The sequence below is a fragment of the Aulonocara stuartgranti genome (genome assembly GCF_965226115.1).
Source record: "Aulonocara stuartgranti genome assembly, chromosome: 4".
Lineage (NCBI taxonomy): Eukaryota > Metazoa > Chordata > Actinopteri > Cichliformes > Cichlidae > Aulonocara > Aulonocara stuartgranti.
This window is the reverse complement of record NC_138942.1, coordinates 15,127,986-15,152,819: the sequence shown is the minus strand read 5'-3', so window position 1 is coordinate 15,152,819 and position 24,834 is coordinate 15,127,986. Positions and strand designations below refer to the sequence as shown.

The 24,834-nt window shown below is 39.3% G+C and overlaps 1 protein-coding gene across 1 annotated transcript; it reads right to left on the bottom strand.

The window, feature by feature from the left end:
• Positions 1 to 2,485: 2,485 nt before the first annotated feature.
• LOC309705477 (nuclear GTPase SLIP-GC-like) lies at positions 2,486 to 19,252 on the bottom strand. The gene is made up of 21 exons (XM_082531346.1): positions 18,986 to 19,252; positions 18,763 to 18,850; positions 18,542 to 18,654; positions 17,555 to 17,579; positions 17,298 to 17,384; positions 16,891 to 16,978; positions 14,130 to 14,343; positions 13,788 to 14,009; positions 11,970 to 12,176; positions 11,702 to 11,877; positions 10,288 to 10,381; positions 10,112 to 10,199; positions 9,850 to 9,971; positions 8,818 to 8,991; positions 8,576 to 8,730; positions 8,347 to 8,464; positions 8,114 to 8,222; positions 7,888 to 8,018; positions 7,615 to 7,696; positions 7,329 to 7,410; positions 2,486 to 7,215 (listed from the first exon to the last, which is right to left on the bottom strand). Exons 2-21 carry the CDS (start codon positions 18,827 to 18,829, stop codon positions 7,146 to 7,148), a joined length of 2,424 nt encoding a protein of 807 aa, XP_082387472.1. The 5' UTR covers positions 18,830 to 18,850; positions 18,986 to 19,252; the 3' UTR covers positions 2,486 to 7,145.
• Positions 19,253 to 24,834: the final 5,582 nt, after the last annotated feature.

Below are 24,834 nucleotides of genomic sequence, written 5' to 3'. Positions count from 1 at the left end.
AATTATTAGGCAGTACTGGTTTATCACACAGATAAAAAAATCATCCTGCAAGCTTGCTCCCTCTGTAAGTCACAACTATTGTCCTGCAGTAGGTGAGTGGGCCTGCATGTCTGCTAATGCTGTACTGATAAAAGGTTAACACCATGTTTAACTAAAGCTGCCTCTTTTGCGATCTTATCTGCAAAAACTTCCCCTAATGCAACCGGATCTTTCCCTCACATGTGTGCTGCACATTTACAAACGGCAATTCCACTGGTTAATAACGCTGCATCCAGCAGAATTTGCAAGAGTTTGGTGTGTTCTGCAGGTTTCCCTGTAGAGGTTGTCACACCTCGTCTCACTCACTGCACTACAAAGAAATGTACAGTAGCAAATGTATACTACCTATCAGTGTATATTGTCTCTCTACAGCTTTACACGCTTCCGTTAAAGCTAGCATCTCTGCTGCTCAAGCAAACATGAAACATGCTAGTTGTCCTACATAGATAACTCTCTCTCACTGTCAGCTACAGTAAAACGTGTTCTAGTCTGTCCCTCTGCTGTTGTAAAACTCAAATCATCAACAAACCAAACCTTTCCCTCAACGAGTGGCACATCTATTAAGTCATCCCTCAGCTTACACGTCTTCTCCTCGCGCTCTCTACACTCATGAGAAGTGTCCTCCTCCGTTGGCAAAAAGGGTTTGACAGATTCAGAATTCTGCACCACTTTATGGTAATATGTGTGGTTGTGAGAGTAACAGTAACATTAAAGACAAGTGTCTTGTAGGTGACAGAAATGTAAGTTTAGTCTGCAATAGTAAACATCTACCTCGTGTGGAACTAACAATTGCAAAAGGTGAAATAAACTATTGAAACATTGTACAGCTTAAGCTGCTGCACATACTGATCTCACGCATGGAGGTAAAGCACGAGCAACTAGAGCTAATCTTTTAGGATAGTAAGTTACTGGCTTCACTTGTGGAAAAAGTGCTGTTAGTTATTTTACAGTCACCTGGCATTTGTGCTGTTCACAGAACCACAAGTCCATCGCTGGACCTCCTCTGCGCTGTCACTTTTTGGAGCTTGGCACGCTCCCTCAGGTTCCATTTTCCAACGCTGAAAGTCTCCTTGTGACAATCCTTTGGAAGCCCAGTAGCACAGCTCTCTGTGCTGAAGGTGATCTCCGATCCTCCTGAAGACTCCCTCCAGGCCTCAGCTTCCATCTTGTGGACGATCCTCTCAGTCTCTCCTTCTCATCATGGCACCTCACGACATCTACAAATTGAAAAAAATGACACTCCTCTCGCCACACGGCTTTCGCCATGTGTCAACTCCCCAATGAGACATGTACAAGAGTGTTGCACAGTCTCCCTAAAACAATCTCCAGGGTTTGTCCCTTGGAGCAGCTTCACTCCAAGCTGTAACCCTGTGTAAGAACATTAATCAGCACTTAAATGTTCAGCTTGTTTAACTCCCAGCTCCTGTATCACAGAAGACAAAGTCTTAAATTTAAACAACTTCACATTTGCAACCAACTGTAGATCATAAGAGTAATAAAGTATTCAGCATCACAGAGACAAGTATCATTGCAGGTTTATTCTAAACTCATTAATCTCCTACGTTTTCCCATAATTTATTCCAAATTATTTAACATCTCAATGTTATTCCACATTGTAATCAGTGAACTTCACTTATAGGCCATCAAAGCCTCATCTGAACATGGATGCACCACTTGCATAGGTTTAATACTTGTAAATAAACAGCTAATCACACAAATCACTGCAACAATAATAGAAAACATTGTTTAATATTAATTCTGGACCCCACCTCTTGACGCATGGACACTTCTCATGCGTCAACTCACCAAACCTGGATCCCTGTCTTAAAAACTGGCTCCACCAGGAGCCTGCATACTCACCATCATGGCCTGGAAAACAAGATCTGGAAGTAAAATCAAACTTCACACTTATAAACAAGTATATCACAAGGGTAACAAGCATTCAGCATCAGCAAGACAAGTGTCATGTGCAGGTTTTCTCAAATCATTAAATCACTATTGTTACCATAATTCGCCTCAAACATGGATCATCCCATGTGCTCAGTTAACATTAATGTAATCGGTGACTTCTCTTAAGCAAAGTCACTCCACTCATATATTATTATGGGTCCAAAAGTGGCCAGCAAATGAGCCCATAATAAACTATTCCATAAATATCGTAATCTCTTATTTGTTTTACTCATGTCACTTGTCCGCTTCTGCTGAATGCTACATGCACTCTTAAAGAAAACAAAACCTGTAATAAAGAAACAAACATCCACCAGTTGTTCTGCTAAAAACCACATCATCAAATCACATGAAAAACTGCAATGCTGTAAGAAAAAATGCAAATGTTAGCGCTGCGCAGGTGTGTACACACTTTCTCACAGTAACTTCTGTGAGTACCACAAGCCCATGAATAACACACCTCTGATAGATTCACAAACATAAAAATGGCATTTAAAAGGTTAAACCATCACGCAACCTCAGATGTTGCTATCATCTTTCTGCTCCTGTAACAGAGACACACACAGAGATACATCCACACCTTTGTCAAGTGGGGGTTGACTTCACACAATGGTGTTAAGTCAGTCAGTCAGTTCCCGATTTATTTTAAAATTCTTACTCATTCACTCAGTGATTCCTTCTTTTGCTAATTGTGGAAATTATCGTCGCATTCGTTTCCACGCTCAGCAAAACAACGTCATTTCAAAAAGAAAAATAATTTAGACTGGATTTCCTCGTTGAATCCTTTTGGACAGGAATTTGTTTCCTGATTGTCCCAAATAAGAGCCCATTTTAATTTTGGGGAAGCTCACTTTGCAACAGTTTTCTCGACGACGCTTCGATTCTAATCGTGCAGATCTGCTCAACAGAGATCATCAAACAAAACTTTCAGTGCACCATGAAAGTAACAAAATAAAAGAAAGAAAATAAAAGAAATCAAAGAAAATAAAGGAAAGATAGGCCTTGTTTAAATCATGACACGTGTTCTTCATGCCAGGGGGATAAATCGTAACAAAAGACAAATCAAACAGCCAGTTTAATCTCAAACATTCATCCAATCAGCCATACACACAACATACAGCATAACCCTGTTGTCTTAGCACATAATAAGTTTTAGTTCTCATGTAACTAAATGTGTGCCATGGTAAAACTTCTTCACACACCAGAAACTCACAATCAGCTCACTCAACTCACTCATTTAAGACCTCTCATCAGCATTCTGTTTCCTCCTCTATGATGCAACCATCTGTCCTCCTATAATATTCAGTCCACTAGTCTATGTATCACTTTCATCTTACTAGTGACTTGGACAAGATGACAAACAGAATCTCATGCTTAAGATGCTGTCTGGTCTCATGAGTATCATTGTATGTGTATATGCATGTAGGGTTAGTATGGTTAATGCATTTTCAGTATGTTTTTGTGTTCATCTCTCACCACACTTCCATTATTCTCATCACTGCTTAAAACAACACACATCTCTCTGTTTTTTTTCTTTAACTGTACTTTTCTCCAAAACAGAAAATAGCATTACAGCTGTTTCAGACTGAGAAACACCAAACACTCTTCGTGCTATCATTCATCCACACAACTATTTTATTTCTTTTTGTCCACTGGGCAGGTGACATGCAGAATCACGTCTGCCCCAGCTGGATACCTTTCACACACACCATGACGTCAGACACCCTCACACTCATGGAATTGATCAGGAGAAAAACTTTCTTCATCTTCACACTCTGTTACAGAAACACCATATGTTTTGTTTTTTTTTTTTGTTTTTTTTTTGTGTTGTGTCAGGGATGGATATGTAGTTGTAACGTTTGTGTTCACTAACTTTACTTTCTGTTTCCTACCCTGCCAAGTCTGTCTTGGACTCAATGCTGCTCCTAATATGCCTTTAATCTCTCCTCCACTTCTGCCTCTGCTCTCTCACGCTCTTCTCTGACTCTACTTTCTGCTAACATTCTTGCTCTTCCTAATGCTTTTCTATGGTGTTGTTCTAGAGTAGTTGCAGTGGATTGAGCTGTAGTTTCATCCTCAGGTTTCACAACTACTTCTTGCAATATTGCTCTTTTAACATTCTGTGCTTCTCTCCTCTTCTGAGCCTGCTCCAGCCACAACTTAGCAACTGCTAACTGCAATTCCTTCCTCTGCTTCGCTTTACCTGTTTTACCTGCTACACTTACAGCTATTCTTTCTACCAGCATTTTACACTGAACTTCCACTAATGTCCCTTCAAATCCACATTTCTTATACCAACAACCTACATACTGCGTGCTGCCTGGTAAAACTTTCTGCATAAATTTTACATCTCCTTCTAAGGCAGACTTACACATTTTATTCTCCATTACAAGACAACAATCAGCCACACTCACGCAGACCACGTCTGGCCCGCACACACACAACATAGGCCTATCGCTTGCGTCTGCACGCACAGCTAGCGCTCTCTGTTGAAAACTCTCAAACGCCCCATATGGCGGAGAATTCAACCTTCGGACACTCTCCAACGCCCCAAATGGCGGAGATTCCGGACGCTGAACCTAGGTTCTCTCCACGCCCCAAATGGCGGAGAACTCTCTACGCCCCAAACGGCGGAGAAGCCTGCGTCTCTCTCACGCGGCTAGCGCGCTCCCGGACTCACGTTTAACGCACAGCCCGTAGCCGCTCTCTATTGTTTTGGGTCCACGTGCGCTCTCGTGACCAGCGCTCCCCGGGACTCAAACGTTTCACGCAGAATCACGGTGACGCGTATCTAGGATCCCACATTCATTCACACGGTTATAGAGACGCTCTCTAAGGCCTTCTGTACTCACTGTTTGTTTACGTTCATGGGAAGAGTCTCTGGATCCCGTCAATCGTCATCCATCCCGAGGGGAGGTCAGGCGCAAACTTCCCGGCCTGGTGGCAAGCCAAAAACACCAGGGCTTTACGTCAATCATCCCAGACGTTGCGGTGGCGTCCTCTCCCTCTCCTCGGTGGATGCAATGTGTTAGGCTCCGGCTCCGAAGGACCAAAAAATGTTGGGTCTAAACTCAGACCCCGCTGTATCCAGGACTTATTCCCATGAAAGAAAAGCAAGGCAACAGTGTTCGATCGATTTCTTGCGCAAGGGAGGCCTCTCGTCTGTGACCAGCACGTTGAAATGACCACGCTGGTGGCCTCCTCTCGCCGCCTTTTATTGACAAACTTCAAACAATAGTTTACAAAACACCTCCCCTTGCAACCCCCTTTGGTTACAAAGACAAGGCACTGTATGTAAGTGTGTGTGTGTGGGTGTTATGTGAGAATGTGTGTGTGTGTGTGTGTGTGTGTGTGTGTGTGTGTTTGATCAAAGGGTCATAAAACCTAAAAGCAGGAACAACATCCTTGGTCATAAAGAGGGTAGTCTTCCCCCACACCCAATGTATGGTTTACCAAAGATAACACAGTGAAACCATACAAAGGGTAGGAAGCTCTACCAAACATCAAACAGATCTTCAAGTTAGGATGTATCTACAATAAAACCTCCCCCAGCACAGAGTGGCTGGAGAGGTGGTCAGGATCAAAGGAATGGCTTTGATCCTACTGCTTAAACTAAGACTGTACAAATTTAAGAAACACAATGGCAACATTCAACAATTAGACTTAACAAAAACAAACAACAACAAAAAAAAAAGAATTCACATTCAGAATATTCATAAGGATTTCTGTGGGAGTAATGGGGGTAAAGACAATTCAGGGACTTACTTCAAAGACTTTAAGCATTAGAAAATTAGAATTAAAAGGACATCTCGCTATAATATTATGAGTAAGGCTATAATGAAGAGGAACAAAAATGCACAAAAATGATGGCATTTTAGGATAATTGTGCTAAAAAAAAAAGGAGAGAAAAAAATTTCCCGAAACATATAATTTATTTCTAAGGTAAATTGGGATTAACAATGTAAGACAAGCTTTTAGAAATAATGTGATAGTGTATTTTTATACATAATACACTCAGTTCTTTTGTGGGGATTCTAATGACACAGAGTACTAGACCTGCAACAACAATGGCTGTTAGATGAGACAGAGGTGCACGTTAGACAAACTTAACTTCTGTCAACAGCGCAAAATATCAAAAAAGAGTCAGCTGATACTACTGCCAAAACAATCTTCATAATTAATTTTTTTGTCAAGAATAAAGAAAGGTGACAGGTGAGAAAGGTTGTTGGGACCAAGAAACTTACAATTAAAGAGAATAACAGGAATTATGAATGGGTGCTTGGAAAAAAACCCCAGAAACTTTAAGTTTTACAAATAAATTTATGACTAGTTGTGTTTTTCATACACAAATCCATCTAATCCCAATTCAGATATTGTTTTTAAGAAAAACACCCTCTGCTGTGGCTCTAATGTATGAAAACCTGTCAAAAACACATATTTGAGTGTGAAAGGTTGAGATGAAAAACTACTTTGAATCTCATAATCAGACAGTTAATTCCATAATGAAAAGAACTACTAAAATTAAACATTTATTGGAGGAAAAGATGGACACAATGTAGAGGGATAAAACTAGTCCTGTAGCTGCATGGAGATAGAGCTACTTACCCTAACTGACCAATCAACGTTTACAAGATAAATTTTAGGAGTCATTAATACTAAAAATCTTGGAACAATGGTCTGGATGACTTGTTACCTTTAAATATTTGTAGGTAAATATAATCACAATTTTAATTGTAATTTTAGATAAAATACATTGATGTTCCATTTAATTACACCTTAGTTGTGGGCTGTATTATAAAGTGTTACCATTTTTTATCTAGTGTGTTAAGTACACTGATTTTATATGTACTGAAATGTGCTATATCATTGCATTGTCATCTGAATGAACCATAACTAAACTCATAAAATAAAACGATTAAAATAGATTTGAAATATATGTAGAGTGATGTGATGTGAATCTCTTTCAGTTTTCCGCAAACTTCTTTGTCAGCCTCAAGATTTAAAACATTAAAAGATAAATATGTCTTACAGAAATAAAAGTCCACAATCACTTATAATGACATTCACAAAATCAAAGTCAAATGTCACCAAACAACTTTTAAAGGGACCAAATAAAAACAACTGAAAATGATTGAGACCAAATCGGATGGTTTTTTGTTTTAAACAGCACTTCCTCTGGTAAGACCTGTTTGTGTCCAGGTTTCTGCAGTTTCTACCTGGTCAGCAAATCTGAAACATCCAAAAAAAGGTTTAACAATGAGCAATAAGGACCAAAATATATATATATTTTTTTAAATGTAAAATATTCTATGTAATACTGATGATGACGTATAAGAATTTACCCAGTTAGTGATGTTTCATCATCTGGAGTGCCTACAAGTTTATCATAATGTTTCTTCACCATCTCAAGCTCTGTTGAAACATCTGAAAAACAAAACATTTTTTGAATTGTTTCCTCCCCAAGAGTGACTCACGTAATAGTGTGTGTGACTGTAAATTATAAGTTAATTTTAAAAATAGAGAGACAAATAGGTAAATACACTGTGCTATCAGGTGAAAGATTTCAAAGATAAAGAGAAAAGGAAGGAAGCTTTATCAAATGTAAATACAGCAAATTGTCCTGTTTACCTGGGAGTAAGCCCCCATCAGTCTTGAATGAACGTTCAATGGATTCCTTCATAGTTTCCTCCAGAGTCTTCAGGATTTTTTCCTATTTTAAAAATGGTTATTACTTATCACAGATCAAAATATTGTGTTAAGTCAAATACAATTACATTTAGAAGGTTCTCAGATACTGCATAAAAACATAAATGGAAACATATTTTTGTGTAAGTCTATTCCAGTTAAATATGGAAAAAGCCTTCATATGTTCATCCCATTTTTTCATAAAACATGACAAACCATCAAAGTGTGCAATTTCTCCAACATGGTATTTTTTGCCCTCTCAAACATGTCTTCCTTTGAGTGCACGTGGTCCGTAATAGTCTCCCTCATGTTGTACAGCGTGTCTTTTCCACTAAATTCTGCAGCCTCTACAATAAGACAGAAAGCTCCAATCAGATTTCTCTTTCTGAATAATGATAAATATAAATATGTGTTTTTGTGAATCTCTGATCTTATTTCTTACTCTTGTAGCCTTCATCCATAATGTCTTCAATTGTCTCTGTCAGACTGCTGTAGACTCTTTTCTTCTGTTTCCGCATCGTTCTGTTCAGTTTTGCCTTAATTTTTTCTTCCTTAGAGAACAAACATGAAATATGGATGAACATCACTTGAAATCACATCAAGCCATAAAACTAAGGTTAATTTTTCATGTTTTCCATTTACTGTCCATTATGTCAGTAAAGTTTCATCTCTTACCTCTGTCTTGAGAAATCTGAGCTGCAGTTCAGCATTTTTGTACTTTTCAAACAGAGAATCAGTGTTAAGTGAAAATGTATCGATGACTCCATTGAATGCTCCACGTTCTGAGTCATTTCTAAAACATATAAACATTGTGGTTATTAATGGCAGAATTGGCAAGTTTATATGTTATGATTATATATCTTGGATAATATTATGTGACTGTTTAGAACTTGTCTTTTCTTACGGGAAGGTCTTTCTGAATTCATCATCAATGCTGTCAATCAGACAGGAAGCCAACTTCATATTAAGGTTAATTAGGGTCCCTTTCTTTGGTTTGTGGACGCCACCATTCTTAACAACACACTTCAGTATCTTGTGAAAAGCACCACCCTTCTTTCCCTAAAACAGAAAAGAAAAGAAGAAGTATTTAAACACATATTCATGTAAAATATGTTGTTTTGTTGTAACTATATTTAAAATACATACACGATACAAGACGTTCTTGAGTTTTTCTCCATATGATCCTTTGGATTTCTCAACGCCATCATCAAGATATTTTTCAAAAGCCGTATAGGTGTCTTCCATTTCTTTGTTGACATTACGAAGTTGGATGTTCGTGTTTTTCTCAAGTTCTGCACACACCTCGGCTTTTTTATCATCCTGAAAATTTTTGAAGGAATAAAGTCAGAAAAACAACTTGTTGTTTCGTATATATTTATGAAATCAATTGATTTTAAAAGTCACTGTCCTGTAATAAGAACCTGAGAAGTAAAATAGAACAGCAAAAATAAATGAATCAATTAATAAATCATAAATTAATAGATTATAAAAACAAGATACTCGAAAAAATTTGGAAATCTCAACATGTAAGAGAATGTGTATCTTTTAATGCTGGGCATACACTCTGCGATTTATGGTCCATTTTGAGACGATTTTTCAGTCGTGCGACCGTTTTCGGGATTGGTCCAAGTTTTCCCCTAATCGTGTGTCATGCATCGTGTAGTATACGTGGGGTAACAAGAAGCGATTAATACCTCACGATCAGTTCCCGATCTCGTAAGAAAATCAAACCTGTTTGAAATCCTGTCGCTCGTTGCGAGGGTGTCAACGCAGCCTGTGATCTGGACATAAGCGATGGAGGCACAACTTGTAGAACTTTGGCAAGCTCATCTGAGTCTTTTCGATGTGGCCTCACAAAATTATCACGACCACAACAACCGTGAAAATAGTTGGATGGATATTGCTGCTCATTTGCAGCTGCGTTTTTCATTAGCAATTTAGTAATGTTGATGGTGGTGGTGTGTGTGTCTGTGTGAGTAAAAGACAGAGAGGGAGAGATAGATTTTGTGTTATGTGTTATGGACGCACAGTGTGAGCACATCAGGCCATATAGTGTGAGACCCTGCACCGTGACCTACGAACTTCTCACCCCTGCGATTCAATCGTACAGTTTGCGCAGAAGCTGAATAACGCGACTGAAAAAAATCGCAGTGTATTCCCAGCATTAGTTGACCTTACCACTCCTCTGGAGTTGGCTCCGTGAATCAGAGACAGAATCCCGTGAGCTCCATTCACATAGTTTACTGTCTCTGAGTGACAGTCATTGAGATCTTGCAAAAATCCCTGAAGTTGAGGTATTTCTGTTGAGAAGAAATTTCAGTGCCAGTTTGACATTACTTAAATTCAAATTAAATAATTCTTCTTTCAGTCAGAGCAAACTAAAACAACATGTGCATTTCAGCTGTTTATATTCTGTTAGCAAAACGGAGACTTCACTCACCAGTTTCATCTGGACTTAGATGCTTCCCTTTTAGGAACTCTTTGGAGCTCACTGTGAACACTTTGAAACTGTCATCAGTGAAGTGTTTCTGGGGAAAAATGTGATTTAATTTTAAAGCATCCTTACAACTATGGAGAGTCTTTACATTAGATTTTCTGTCAGTCTATAAAACTCACCTTAATCTTGCTTCTCTTGTTGAATTCTTTCCTTACTCCATCCTTGGCTTGAATGTTTCTTTTAACTATTCGATCATGGATATCAGCTGATGAACTACAACAAATGTGCATATATGTACTGTTACCATCATCACTATTATTATCACCATCATTAATCTGGGGCAGGCTGGGTGGTTTTGATTTACTCTTGGGCTACGTCCCCACGTACAAAGGTATTTTTTCATTTTTTAAAAATCGCATCGACGTGTGCACTTTTTAAAAAATATCTCTGTTCACATGTAAACGCAAAAACAAAGTCAAACGCTGTCAAGAACATGCCAAATCCTAACTTACTAGAATTATGTCCTCTTTTCTTTTCAAGTGCCTTCATTATTTCAAATGTTAATAACTAAACTGTATTTTGGATTTTATCTTGCTAGCTCTTTTGGCCAGAGTTTATTCAATAAAGAAAGAAACTGACAATTTTACATTTGTCTTAGTGATTTATAATCACGAGTCACAGCTCTCTGAAATACGGCAGGCAGTAACTGCATGTGTATATGTAAGCGTGTAAAAAAATGCAGATAGTATTTTGTTTCTGTCTCCCATTTTGAAAATTCATCAAATGTAAACAATCACGTGGCGCACAGCGTGGCGTCATGTTTGATGTTGCGTGACTAACTCCTCGTATTCCTCGTCCACGGGTAAATGCAAAAACTGTTTTCGAAAATCTCCACGCTGGCACGAGTTTATAAAAATCTCAGTTTTCAGTGATCCAAAACGCCATTTACGTGTGGATGAAAAGCCCAAACCGATAGAAAAAGCTATGTTTTCAAAAATACCAGTGTAGCTGTGGACGTAGCCTTGGCCTTTAGGCGGAAATGTGGGAGGCTCCCTTTCTGACCAAGCTGAGCTTTCCCTGACTGTCGCACACATATAACTCATTGTCATCGCCTAGATTGTATTTAAAGACTGACTGTGGCACTGCATCTCTGCCACCTACGGTGGTGTTCTCCACTAATTCACCAGTTCATATTAGTTTATTCAGTTTATATTTTTCTTTCATTGTAAATAAACCTATTAAACTTCACATCAGTTGTGCATACATAAAAGCTGCAATGATGCCAGTTGCAACTCTTTCTCCTCCTGCTCTCCTGTTATTGCTCACCCTCTTCTCTCTTGCTGTCCCTCTACAACTAAAAAAAAATCTACTACCTTTGCCACTCTCCACTATTCCACTCCCTCTCTCTTCTCTTTATTACTCAGTCCACCATATTCAATAAACTTTATAAAATTGTATCTGCATCTCAGACTCCCTTTGACCCAAATGTTCTGTATTATTAAAAAAAAAAGGCTAAACTCTGTGTTTCATTCTAGCCTGGGTTTATCTTACATGGAAACACCCTGTAGTTGATCAGCATTCAAAATTACTTACAGATCATCTGAATCATCAAGAAGATCAGACTTGGTGCAGATAAAGTGAATTTGCTGACATTCGCCACCATTTCCAATCAGACTACTGACACTTTCCAGGATCTCCCAGGCCTCTTTCTCTGATGCTGCTCGATTAATCTCAGTCACAATCCACACAGTAGAACACTCTCCAACTATCTGAAAGGAGAATAACATGTCTCAGTGCTTCATTGAAAGATGACTGTTTACAGACAACACAGTATAAGCAAAGAGCAGTAAATGTGAATTACCCCTTTCCACATCTGATCTCTGCTCTTGTTACAGTCGCCATTTCCAGGAAGGTCCACAAGTGTGACATGCTGGAGAAAAGGATTGTTTGGCACCCTGACAGTCACACACTTCACTAGTGGCCAAAACCACTTTTTTCCTTCATTGCCTTCTCCTTGTTTTGACTCACTTCTTGTGTACTTGACAAATTGTGCAGAAAGTTCATTAGCCTGCAATAAATAGTAAAAGCAGTGCAGTTTAATTTCAGTCCTCACAGAATGTGCTTTATAGAATTCATTAAAAAGTCAGTGACATAAAAAAGGTTAAGTAATTAGTGTTCAGTTTTAGATTTAAATGATCAGATTGTGTCATGTACAAGCTTCCCTTTGTGTTATATTGGACCAAGAAAAACATCAATCAAATCCAAAATGAAAATAGATTTTTATGATTTATTTAATTTTTATTCTCTATTTAAATCATGCTATGAACACTCTTGTTCTCAACAGCCAGTATTACTATTAGCAGAAACTACTTCATGTCGGCATTTTGCACAGTTGTCCACTTTAACTGACTGTCAGACACTGATTTACTTTGTGGCCACTTTGATTCAGTCTTTGCTGAATTTGCTCAGCAGTGAATTTCTACGGTGCGATTTAAAGTGTAAGAGTAGGTTAAAATAGGGAACTGATCACTGTTGTGTGATAAGGGAAAAGGTTCTTACTGCGATTATTTAAAATAAAAACAATCATGCTCTACATCACGGACCTGGACCAAACTTGGGTCTTGTTAACCAGTTATTACAAGAACAGATTTATTTTTTCTGGCAATGTGATCATCTAAAGATCATTGTGGGATCTCAGTAAGATCTGTTTTGTTTTGATCACTGGATCTGTTTTCAGTGTTTTGTTTTTTGGACTTTTGAATCTATGCTGCATGCTATTTTCAGAAGTGAGATATGTTTTTAGTTCTTAGGCTACGTTCACACTGCAGGTGTTAATGCTCAATTCCGATTTTTTGATCAAATCCAATTTTTTTGTCTGCGTGTTCACACTACAAATAAAATGCGACAGCAAACGCGCTCTAGTGTGAAGGCTTAAAGCGGCCCGCATGCGCAAAAGAAGACTTCACACACAGCGCGCTCTTCAGACCCAGAGCAAACAGTATTGTTTGACAGATGGCCGTTAATATAAAGACTTCGGACTTTACGTTTCCCAATTTTTGCTTTAAGTTATTTTGTTATTTACATAATAATGTAAATAACCTAATAATTATCCTTATTGCTGTTTTAGAGAGGAGCGGTGCTTCAAAGGATAGTTGCAGATTTCTGTCAGAATCTGCAGATTATACAGTACAAATAAAATGTTCACGTTTCTCCAACGTTGTCTTCCCAACAGTTTCACTGACATCTACGCTGGATGGCCAGGAAGCGACCGCGATGTCTTCTCGGGCGCTTCTCTAGTACTGATAATTGGCGTCTGTCTTGTGTCGGTGACGTAAAAGACGGATTTAATGCGACCTGACCGTTCAAACAGCAGTCGCTTTCTAAAACATCGGATATGTATCGGATTCAGTACCACATACGAAAGTGACCCAGATCGGATTTGAAAATATCGGATTTGCACCGTTCACACTGTCACACCATGATCGGATATGGGTCGCATAGTGTCAAAAAAATTGGATTTGATGCGCTTTCGCCTGCAGTGTGAACGTAGCCTTAGTCTTTTGTTTATTTGGTCAGTTCCCTTTTTGTGTCCAAGATGTCCTAGTTTCACCTGTGTCCCCTTCCCAGCATCCCCTGTGTGTCCCCTGTCTGTTATAGTAGCAATATGAGTTTGTCTTACTGATTCACATCTCAATATCTTCCGCCTGGATTGGAGAAATTCTGGAATTTCTTTGAAATATTTGTTCTCCATGAGGTTTTCAGAGGACTTCTCTTTCCATTCTTCTCCATAAAGTGCTGACAGCTTTTCAACAGCATCACGATAATCATCATCGCCTTCCTTTTCCTGATTTTCATTATTGTCAAGAAGCTGATGAAATGACCACAACTCATCTTTCCACTCCTACAAAAATAGATGACAAGCAATTTATTGAGGCATGTACCCAGCCTTAAGCTCCAAGAACTGCACTATAACAAATGATTTAGTTTTAAGTACAAATCAAACTTTGAGAATTCATTTTACCTCCTTTGTGATGAACTCAATTTCTGCTTCATACTTGTTGTGTGCGTTAGCTTCCACTTTGATCATGACTGAGGTGCAGGCATTGATGCTTCCTGAAGGTAAAAGATTCTTCTCTTCAATGATGGCATTTATCAAAGAGCTCTTTCCAGCCCCGGTTTTACCAAAGACACCAACCAGCTCCCTCTTGTCTGTCTCCAAATCACTGATCTTTTTCCTGATGAACGAGATTTTAAATATGGGTTAATTGATTCAGTCATGAAAACTTTTTATGCACGCTTTAAAAAAGAGAGTTTCAAAGAGAGTTATAATCATGGTAGTGATCATCAAATGAAATATCACTAAATATTTTAGTTTTATACACATACACCACTAATTGTTTACTGTATGTTGTTTTGATCAGCATCTTCCTTTTTGTGTCAGTTAAAGCTAAAATGTTTCCCCCAAGAGTTGGTAGATAACAGGAACAGCAAAAAATGTAGTTAAGTCACCAAAACCTCCTAAAAATATCAGTCTTTGTTGGTCTTAACTTTGATAGTTTTATTTTACTAATAAATCATTCTGTGATCTATAGTTGTACTGCTGTTAAGTCAAAAGTATAACGTAAAATAGCTAAACAAAGAACCAACACACCAAACAGACTGACACAAGAAACTAATTGGTGAATATGGAACCAAACTATCATCTGGCTGAGTGGTGCGACACCAACAACCTGCTGCTTAACACCGAGAAGATCAAGGAGCTCATCGTGGACTACAGGAGGAAAGCTGACCCACATCCACCCATCTACATTAAAGGGACGGCTGTGGATTATGTGAGCAGCTTCAAGCTCCTTGGAGTCCACATCTCCGAGGATCTCATCTGGACGACCAACTGCTCCAAGTTGGTCAAGAAGGCTCACCAGCGCCTCTTCTTACTGAGGACTCTGAGGAAGAACCACCTGTCCTCAGACATCCTGGTGAAATTCTACTGCTGCACCATCGAGAGCATCCTGACTAACTGTATAACAGTCTGGTATGGGAGCTTCTCTGCCTCGGACCGGAAGGCGTTGCAGAGGGTCATGAAAACCGCCCAGCGCATCGGTGAAAGACCACTTCCTGCCATACAAGACATCTACAGGAAAGTGTCTGAAAAGGGCTGGGAAAATCATCAGAGGCCCCAGTCACCCAGCACAAGGACTCTTCGACTCCTGCCCTCTGGGAGGCGCTACATGAGCCACAGGACTAAGACCATCAGGTAGTGGTAACAGCTTCTTCCCCACAACTGTCAGACTCCTGAACTCTGACCCACATTAAACTCATGGACTGAACATACACACACCTACAACCACCTATAACTGAACACACACACAATGGACAAAACAAACAAATGGCCAACTGTACCCTCATACACAAAATAATAACATGGACCAGTTCAGGTGGTGGTTCACCAACCTTACAACCACTAGCACTTTATATAACCACTGTAGAAATTACCCACATATCTCACTGATCTGAACTGCACTACTGTAAATGCTGTATAGACAATCATTCTGTACAATACAATAATTATAGTTCTACAACTGTTTACAACTGTTTATTAATACTCACAATTGTATATCTACAATCAGTATAGTTCATATTTCATATTTCTGTATAGTTTTCATATTTTTAACCATATTTAAATCCTGTTCATAGCCTGTACATAGTTTGTACACTCACTACAGCCTGTACATACTTATAGTTATAGCATATTCATAAAATACCTTCATACCGTGTACATTGTAACATACCCATAATTAGGGATGGGTACCATCTGACATAAACGGTAGTAACCAGACCGAAAAGCAGCGCACATTTCGGTGCTTTATTTCGGTGCTTTTATTCCCTGAGCTGTGATACACTTCTAGCCAATCATTTTACGTTTCCGAGGATAGTAGGCGGGTCCAGGTACGTACGTTCTTTTAGAGCAGAGCTACAGATTAAAAATGCCCAAGGCGAAGCGGTCAAAAGCCTGGCTGTACTTCACAGCAAAAGATGCAAACTCAGCAGCCTGCAACAAGTGCTTTAAGCTGATACTGTGATACTGTCAAAGGAGGTAACACCTCAAATCCGATGAAACACCTGGCGACGCATAGCGTTTTTTTTAAAAGCCCAGAAATGCACCGTATTTGATAGCTTGGTGCGAGACCTCACACCGAGCGCATCTACTGCGGGTGGGTTGCCTGTTATCGGACCCGGAGTTTGCATTTCATTTTTCTGATTTCGTATTATAGGGACGTGTTGGGTGGCCAGAAGCGTAATATACCGACGATTTGTCACATAGCATAACATGTTACGCTTTGGGAGTGAGAACGTGTTGTCTTTTCATGTTTGCCTCGGCTCTCTCCAGGTACTTTGGCTTTCTCCAACAGTCCAAAGACGTGCAATTAGTGCATTTAGGTTAATAAATCCTCATCAATGTAGTTACTCATTCCTGTGACTGTATCTTGGTGTAACCAGTGTGACATCCATAAAGTTTGTTTGGACTGAATCATTTTAATTGTTCTGATCATGTGAATATACTGCTTATTTTTGCGTGTGTCAAGACTCTTGAAAAGGGACCATCTTCTCTGTGTGACTCAATTACACATAACTAGCAGTTTTTGAGGATGTTTTACAGATATTTTCTGCATTTTTGGTTTCTTCAAACACAATCTCTCTTTGATCTGTTTGTGAAACTGTCACATGATCAGGAGTGGAACCAGGCCCATACATTACAAAATATGAAAAAACTTAATACTCACTTTAAGAAATCACTGAGTTTGTCTTGGTCATTTAGTCTGGCATGTACAAATGTCATGATGCTTTTCACATCAGACAGTATGATTGATTCTGTGGACAAAGAAAGGCAAAAACTATTTAAAACAAATAGACTAGAATAAACAGAAAATGTAAAATCTCATGTAAAAAAACAAACAAACAAAACAAACCTGTGTGAATTAGAGTATATCAGGACCATAATGTGACCACTTACCAATCAAACTTACTATACCATACATCAAGCTGACTGTTAAATTTTGACAACAGGCCAAAGAAAAAGTAATTTCTAGCATCAAAGATGAAACTGGCATGTTGGACAAATTGTGCTGCACAGAAATTTAACCCTATAGTGGCTTAAACTGTGACACTGTTTAGAAAGAGACGTAAATACCTGCAAATCCTGGCATAGACAGACGCTGTCGCTTAGCTGGTGACTGCAACCTGCTGGCATCACTTTGAAGATCAGATTTTCTCTTTCCTGATTGTATAAAAACAACAAAAAATAAGAACAAAAAATAAGAACAAAAAATGTGTTTCTCTCAGCATTGAAAGTTATTCTTAGTAAAGTTATGTAGATTGAAAGGCACCAATATTTTATGCAAACACAGAATAATATGAGATGCAATAAATACGATACATGTGTCTCACCTGTATCACTTGTGGATGGCAAGACCTGAGGATGAATATGAGTTATACAGGAAATTATTACTATTTGCATTGGCATTGCTCTTTAACAACATTTGAAGGACACTAGCATACAAGTTTTACAATCAACAAACTTAAATGCAGTTATATTTATAACTAGCAGACTGATGAAGAATACATTATAAATTACCTTATCACAGAATTGGAGACTTTGCTTCGCACCCTTAAAAATCCTATAGCTAGCCAGGCCCCTTTAGCCTGTCCAGTCAAAGGCTAGCTCCCTCTGGCAAATTGTCCCGAACAGTCGGGTAAACAAGATGACTGGGTGATGGTGAGGAGGAAGCATAGTCTTAAACAGAAGTCCCCGGTACACCACCAACCTGTTCATGCATCTAACTGTTTTTGCCCACTTGGCAAAACACTTGCCAGGAATCAAACTCTGGTAATTGGTGATTCTGTTCTGACTTCGAGGAGGGGGCCTAAGGGTACATCTTTCGCCATCTTAGAATGCTGTAATTGCAGCCATTCCCCAACTCTCTGAATGGTATTCATGGCCATTGATCAGTGGGTTTTGGTCAGTGGTTGTTGATCAATGGTCATGAGAATTTGCATAATTAACATTAAGGAACTGACCTCCCAGCCCATTGTTCCTTCACTGGACTGGTTTCAGTCATTATGCAAATGCACTGCAGTCAGCTGAAACTAAAGAGGTCACTTGGATGAGTGACGAAACGGTTCTCACACAAAACGCTACGTCCAGATGAACAGAATCAAGTTTTGGAGATTTACTTATCTGCATGATTGATGCATCAAGACAAAACGATAGAAATAGTAATTACTCAGATTACCAGTTACAGAAAAAAAGTAAAAGAGTTGCTTTTAACGCGGTTTTTCCCATCACTGATTATTACTGCCAGTGCATTTTTAAATATACAGATAAAGTCACCTCTGTTCACTAAAATAGCAATGATTGTCAAAGAACTTAATTACCTTTAACAGCTTGAGGTTCTTCTTGAATCTCATTCTTGGTCCAGCTTTTGTGATCAAATTCTCAATTTCTCGATCATCAAGCTCAAAAATATTTTCTTCATCAATTTCTTGATCTGTAATTAAAAATAAAGTTGAAGAGATAAAGATTATTCTCAACTTACTTCACAGATCACATCAGAATCAATATCTGTACCCATCAGGGATTCACGTTAATACTTTACCTTTAAATTTTTCCACCCACTCACTAAGCCCCCATTCAACCAGTTTGGTTCTTACGAAATCATCCATGACCAAGAAATGTAAGATAAACTGTAAGATAAAATGCAATATTTAACCAGACAATACTGCTTTACTGGTTAGACATTCGTGATCGACTTCTCCTTTAATGCACATATAATCAGAGACAGTGATATTAAATTCAGATTAAAAGTTCAAACTGCTCACCTTTTGTTAGAAGTAATGCTGGAAAAGGCTGCTGAGGGAGATCTGAGGGAAGCAGTGAGACACAAACAGGAAACAGGCGGGAAAAATAAAAATCAAGCAAAAAGCAAAGTCCACAAACAGATGCGGTTAAAAACAAACTGGAACTCTGTGGCTCAGACTGCACAATTGCAACTGCATCTATACATAAAATACAAAGGTAAATCCAACATGAGTAACGCGGGAGCAGGAAAAGCAGAACGGAGAACTGAGAAAGGCAGGAAGAGGAGGTGTTTGTGCAGCGCAGATGGGCGTGGCTGGAAGAGCGGTAACACCCTCCCTCGGAGCCCTTTTTTTTCAACAATGAAACGATGTTGGGTGATAAACACTTTTTTTTAAAAAGCCTAATAATAAATACCATCTTTAATCCTTAAAATACTAATAAAAATATAAATTGCCACTCTTTTCTGTTACCGTCATCAGCCCAGCCACACCCATCCCCCAATAGATAAAATACAACTGTTAAGTTGCATATTATCTATTAGCTTGTATCTATCATCTTGTTTTATAACCCCCAAAACACAAACACATCCTCCAACCACACACACACACACACACACACGCATGTTTTGTTTTCAAACACCATTGCAGTGTATTTCGCACCTCAAACCTTTTGTAAACAATAAAACAAATACAAGTAAACTGAAACAAATTACAGGTTGCAATAAAATAAAGTACAAACTCTTTTAATAACAGAAATCTTTATGGTTTAATTTATTGTACGTGTAGTTTTTTTTAACTGTGTAAGAATATTTAACATTATGCTATCAATACATTTAAAAAAATGCCTCTCTTCAAAATGGGTTTAAAAACATAAACAGCTGTGGGATACTGTTTGTCCATGATTTGGACAGCCCAGTGCGGGCTTCTGACGCAGGGGGATACCTACTTTGGCACTAGGGCTGGTTATCATCACTGATTTCTAGAATCGGTTGGATTCCAATTCGATTCAATTTTTCCTCAGACAGTCAGAAATATTATAATTTTGATCATTTATCAGTACTGATACTTCATCAGATGTTTAAGCATATGCAATATACACAGCAGATGCCTTTGTGTCAAAGTAACTAAGGATAAAACACAGAAAAACATGAAGGAGATTTTCCTGGCCTGGCTTTTCCTTAAAAATATTCTGCAGTGGATCAAAAACTGAAGAAAACCGTTAATCAACATATGAACATTACCTGATGCTCTTTGAGGATAATAGCTTGCTTGGTATAATTAGAGAGACTGTAGATTGCATAGTGGGAGGGGGCTGGGGTGCAGGGCAGGAGAACAGCTAACCCCCACCCCCTGGACTGGAGGCCACAGTTACAAGCCTGTGGGAGGGCAACCCTCCAGGGCAAAGAGGAGAGTGGTGGAAAACTACTGAAGAGCATTCCCCCCCCCCCCCCCCCCCACACACACACACACACACACACATTCACAGATCAGCCTTAGGTGTGCTGATCTCCAGATGCATCTGTAAGGAAGAGGTGAAGAGTGGCAAATCCTGCAGCATCATAAGCTGTGAGATGTCGTCGTTCAGCACTGATGGCGTGTACGTGCCATCAAGTGAGAAAGCTGAAGACATCGCACTGATTCTCATGCATTTCGTCCACGCTTTGTGTTTACATCTTTGCGTGGAATCCGTTTACCTGCTCTCATTTGCTGATTTAGTTGTTTGGTGGTTGTTGATATAGTTTTCTTAGCTTTAACCTGAAATGCACAAGATTAATTTGTAATAAATAGAATATATATGATTATATGATTATACATGAAGTATATAAAGAAACAAAGGATGGGATACCCATCTTCTGGCCTTCTTCTTCTTACCACATTTGGTTAGAGGAAGAAGGGTGGGGGAGTAGAAGTCATGCATACAACATGGCCAAATGGCTATCAATGCTTCTAAGGGGTCACTTAGGAGCATTCAGGATTCTTCCTCTAGTTTCCTGCATGATCAGTAAATCCAGACTTGGAAGTTCACAGTTGGAAATTACAGCAAAAAACAAGCCAAAGGATTAGGTGCTGCCGAACACTATGAACTTACGAATGATAATTTTTTGGCTTTTTTCTCTTCTCGTACAATGTTGGATTACCATTTCAAAGTAATTGGAGAACACTATAGAGTTACTTTGCTATTGGATTATATTGACAGGGAACAGAAATAAATGCATCTTCAGGCCTGGATGAGCCCATCCTCTCTCTCATTCCACCCAAGATCAGTATTAGGAATCTACATTAGCTTAATTAAGTAAGTAAAATTCAAGTGATTTTATTAAGTGATTATTATTATTATTACTTGATTGATCTTTTGCTTTGCTTCTACTAAATTCCTTTAATGTAATATTCTGGATTCATCCATCCATCCATTCGCTTCCGCTTATCCTTTTCAGGGTCGCGGGGGGTGCTGGAGCCTATCCCAGCTGTCACAGGGCGAGAGGCAGGGTACACCCTGGACAGGTCGCCAGTCTGTCACAGGGATTCAAAAAGTCTAAATTCTCGACATGCTTTTTTTTTTTAAACCTTTGTGAAACAGGAAATGTAAAAACCTGTATTGTTTTAATATCACACAAAGGGTTATAAAAGGTTAGTTTGGCCATAAAAGTTAACAGATTATAGAAGAGAGCTGCTGATGACAGATGTGACTGGAGGATTGTAGATGACCTGCAAGGCCACTGAGATAAGAACGCTTTTACAGGAAGCAGGATCACCAATCATTCGACTTCCGGTTGAAAAATAGATTGTTTCAGTCTTTAAAGTTCATGGATAATTTTGTTGTATGTTAAAAACTGCTGTGGTGCTGCAAAATACTTTTTTGGCAGGCAGCTTATTTTTAGTGTCAGAAAAAAACAAGAACAGGGTTTGAAAAAAAAAACATGTTTCCATCTTACAGCATAGAATCAATACAGAATATAAACAACAGAAACAATATAATAGCTAAAGTAGAAGCTGAGTAGGCAACTCCAGGCCTCGAGTGCCGGTGTCCTGCAGGTTTTAGATATTGTTAAGGTTCAAATATTGAGGAAGGAGAGTACAAACAACCATGGTCCAGAAGATCTTGGTCAAACAATTGATTTTAATGAATACACGCGTGGGAAGACCAGTTCCGTTCGCAGACAGGGCTGATCTTCGACTTAATCAAAGCATACACAGATTTTTATAGCATCAGGGTTTGAATTAATGACGCCCCTTCATACGTCACAGACAGAATATATACATACGTCAAATCAAAACCACAATGACTTTTAACACGGTTTTTAAAAGAACATTGTCTTCTATCTCATCTGGAACACGAGCCCCACATCCTGCCAGACGCTGTTCCTCTTTCTTGCAGAGACAACAAGAAACTGTTCCTCTTTCACAGTTGCGAGTAAACATAACTAACCTCTCACCTATAAATGATTCCCTCTAATTGAGTGTGTGTGTGTGTGTGTGTGTGTGTGTGTGTGTGTGTGTGTGTGTGTGTGTGTGTATATGTCGTCCTCAAATGCTCTCTCATCTCACCCGTTGCACTTCTGACCTTTCACCAGAACAGAGGCTCATCCTTATGTGTAACAACCTAATTGAAACTATATGTACTATATTGAATAAATGTTTTAATCAAGAACCTCTACTAAAAGCTTAATAAAAGGATATAAAAGTATACCAGGCAATTTGAATAACCTAGTTATTCAAATAGCCTCATCTAACCAGCTCCTCAGAATAACCTGCGCTTAGATTCTGCTTTCTGTTTCAGTTCTGCAAAGCCTGCATATCCTGTCAGAATCAGAATCAGAATACTTTATTGATCCCTGGGGGAAATTATTTTTTGTTACAGTGCTCCATTATAAACCAACATTAAGACAAGACAGACAATACACTAACTAAGAATAGTACAATATATACATATACATACATACATACATAAGTCACTCATAAATAGCTGAAAAAGAAACATGTGTAGTTATAGCAGCAAACAGTGTGTTAAGTGGATGCGTTGTACAGGGAGATGGCCACAGGCAGGAAAGATTTCCTGTGTGGTTCAGTGGTGCTTTTCGGTAATCTCAGTCTCTCACTGAACGTGCTCCTGTGACTGACCGGCATGTCATGGAGTGGGTGGGAGGTGTTATCCAACATTGTCTTTATCTTGGACAGCATCCGCCTCTCCGACACCACCTTGAGGGAGTCCAGCTCCATCCCCACAACATTGCTGGCCTTACGGATCAGTTTATTGAGTCTGTTGGCATCTGCGACCCTCAGCCTGCTCCCCCAGCATGCAACAGCATAGAGGATCCCACTGGCCACAACAGACTCATAGAAAATCCTCAGCATTTTCTGGCAGATGCTGAAGGACCTCAGTCGCCTCAAAAAATAGAGACGACTCTGGCCCTTCCTGTAAAGTGCTGTGGTGTTTTTAGCCCAGTCCAGTTTATTGTCAATATAGTCCTCCACAATGTCAACACTGACCCCCTGGATTGAAACAGGGGTCAAGTGTTTCCTGGTCTTCCTGAAGTCCACGATCAGTTCCTTGGTCTTTGCCACGTTGAGCTGCAGAGGATTCTGCTCACACCACGTGACAAAGGAGTCGACCACAGCCCGGTACTCTGTCTCATCATCCCTGCTGATGCATCCAACCACCGCAGAGTCATCAGAAAACTTCTGAAGATGGCAGGTCTCTGTGCAGTGGCTGAAGTCTGTGGTGTAGAGGGTGAAGAGGAAGGGGGAGAGGACAGTCCCCTGTGGTGCCCCTGTCCTCTCCCCCTTCCTCTTCACCCTCTACACAGCCTCTGTCAGCCTGTGGCTTAGTCTTTCTGAAAGACACACACACTGTTTAAACATCTGAATGCAATATCAATGCTGCAGATTATATTATTAATGCAATAGTAATGTTGATGATTATTAACAATAGCAGTAAAATAGTTTCCCTGCTCTCCACAATATCACCCTGGGAGAGAGATACTCCCTACAAGTTATGACAAAATTTGATTCGATTTGATTGATGACCCTAATCACGACCTTTTGACCTCCCCCCTCCCCCCCGGAAGTGTGTAATTTGATCCCCTAAGCGTGACGAATTGCATCCGGAGAAGGGAGGGGGAAACCCCGGAAGCGCGCCACCTGCCCCTAAGCGTGACGAATTGCATCCGGCGAAGGGAGGGGGAAACCCCCGGAAGTGTGTAATTTGATCCCCTAAGCGCGCCACCACCACAGGAACGCAGCCCAGCAGCGTTCCTGTGTACTTGGACGGCGAAGAGATCTGCTCTCCCGAGGCCGCTAGCATGGGAGGCAGCAGCAGCGAGTGTTTTTTTTATTTTTTTTATTTTTTTTAACTTTATTTATCACATTATAGACATACAGTCAGGTAAAACAGGGATCACATAAAAGATAACATTGTGGTAGTACAATGAGGAACAGAAAGAGTGACAAAGACAGTAAGACAAAAGTGAGTACAAAAAATAAAATAAATCAAGGGGAACATAAATAAACAAAAGTTTGCAAGAGCCAAAATCAAGTTAGCAGTTTCAATCCGTTACAGATGTTAACAGTCTTGAGAGCCTTAGTGTTTTTTGATGAGGAGATTGTCCTTATATATTGTGCAAGTTCCATTTTTAATACAAGAAGTTCAGGCTTTCTGCCGAGGACTTTGCTTTTGTGTATATGAAATTTTGCCAAAAATAAAACCAAATTTATAAAAAAGAAAGCATCATTGTCCTTGTCTTTAAAATTATAATAGCCAAAGATAACATCCTTATAGTATAGTTGAAGATTAGGGAGAACAAAGTCAGCAATAAACTTGTGGAAATCCTTCCAGAATTTACACGTAAATTTACACGACCAAAACAGATGAG

Coding starts and splice junctions, on each gene's coding strand:
- LOC309705477 (XM_082531346.1), bottom strand. CDS start 18,829: ATGGATGATTTCGTAAGAACCAAACTGGTTGAATGGGGGCTTAGTGAG. Junction 14,344..16,890: donor AAACTCAGTGATTTCTTAAA/GTGAGTATTAAG, acceptor CTCGTTCATCAG/GAAAAAGATCAGTGATTTGG. Junction 8,465..8,575: donor GAATTCAGAAAGACCTTCCC/GTAAGAAAAGAC, acceptor TATATGTTTTAG/AAATGACTCAGAACGTGGAG.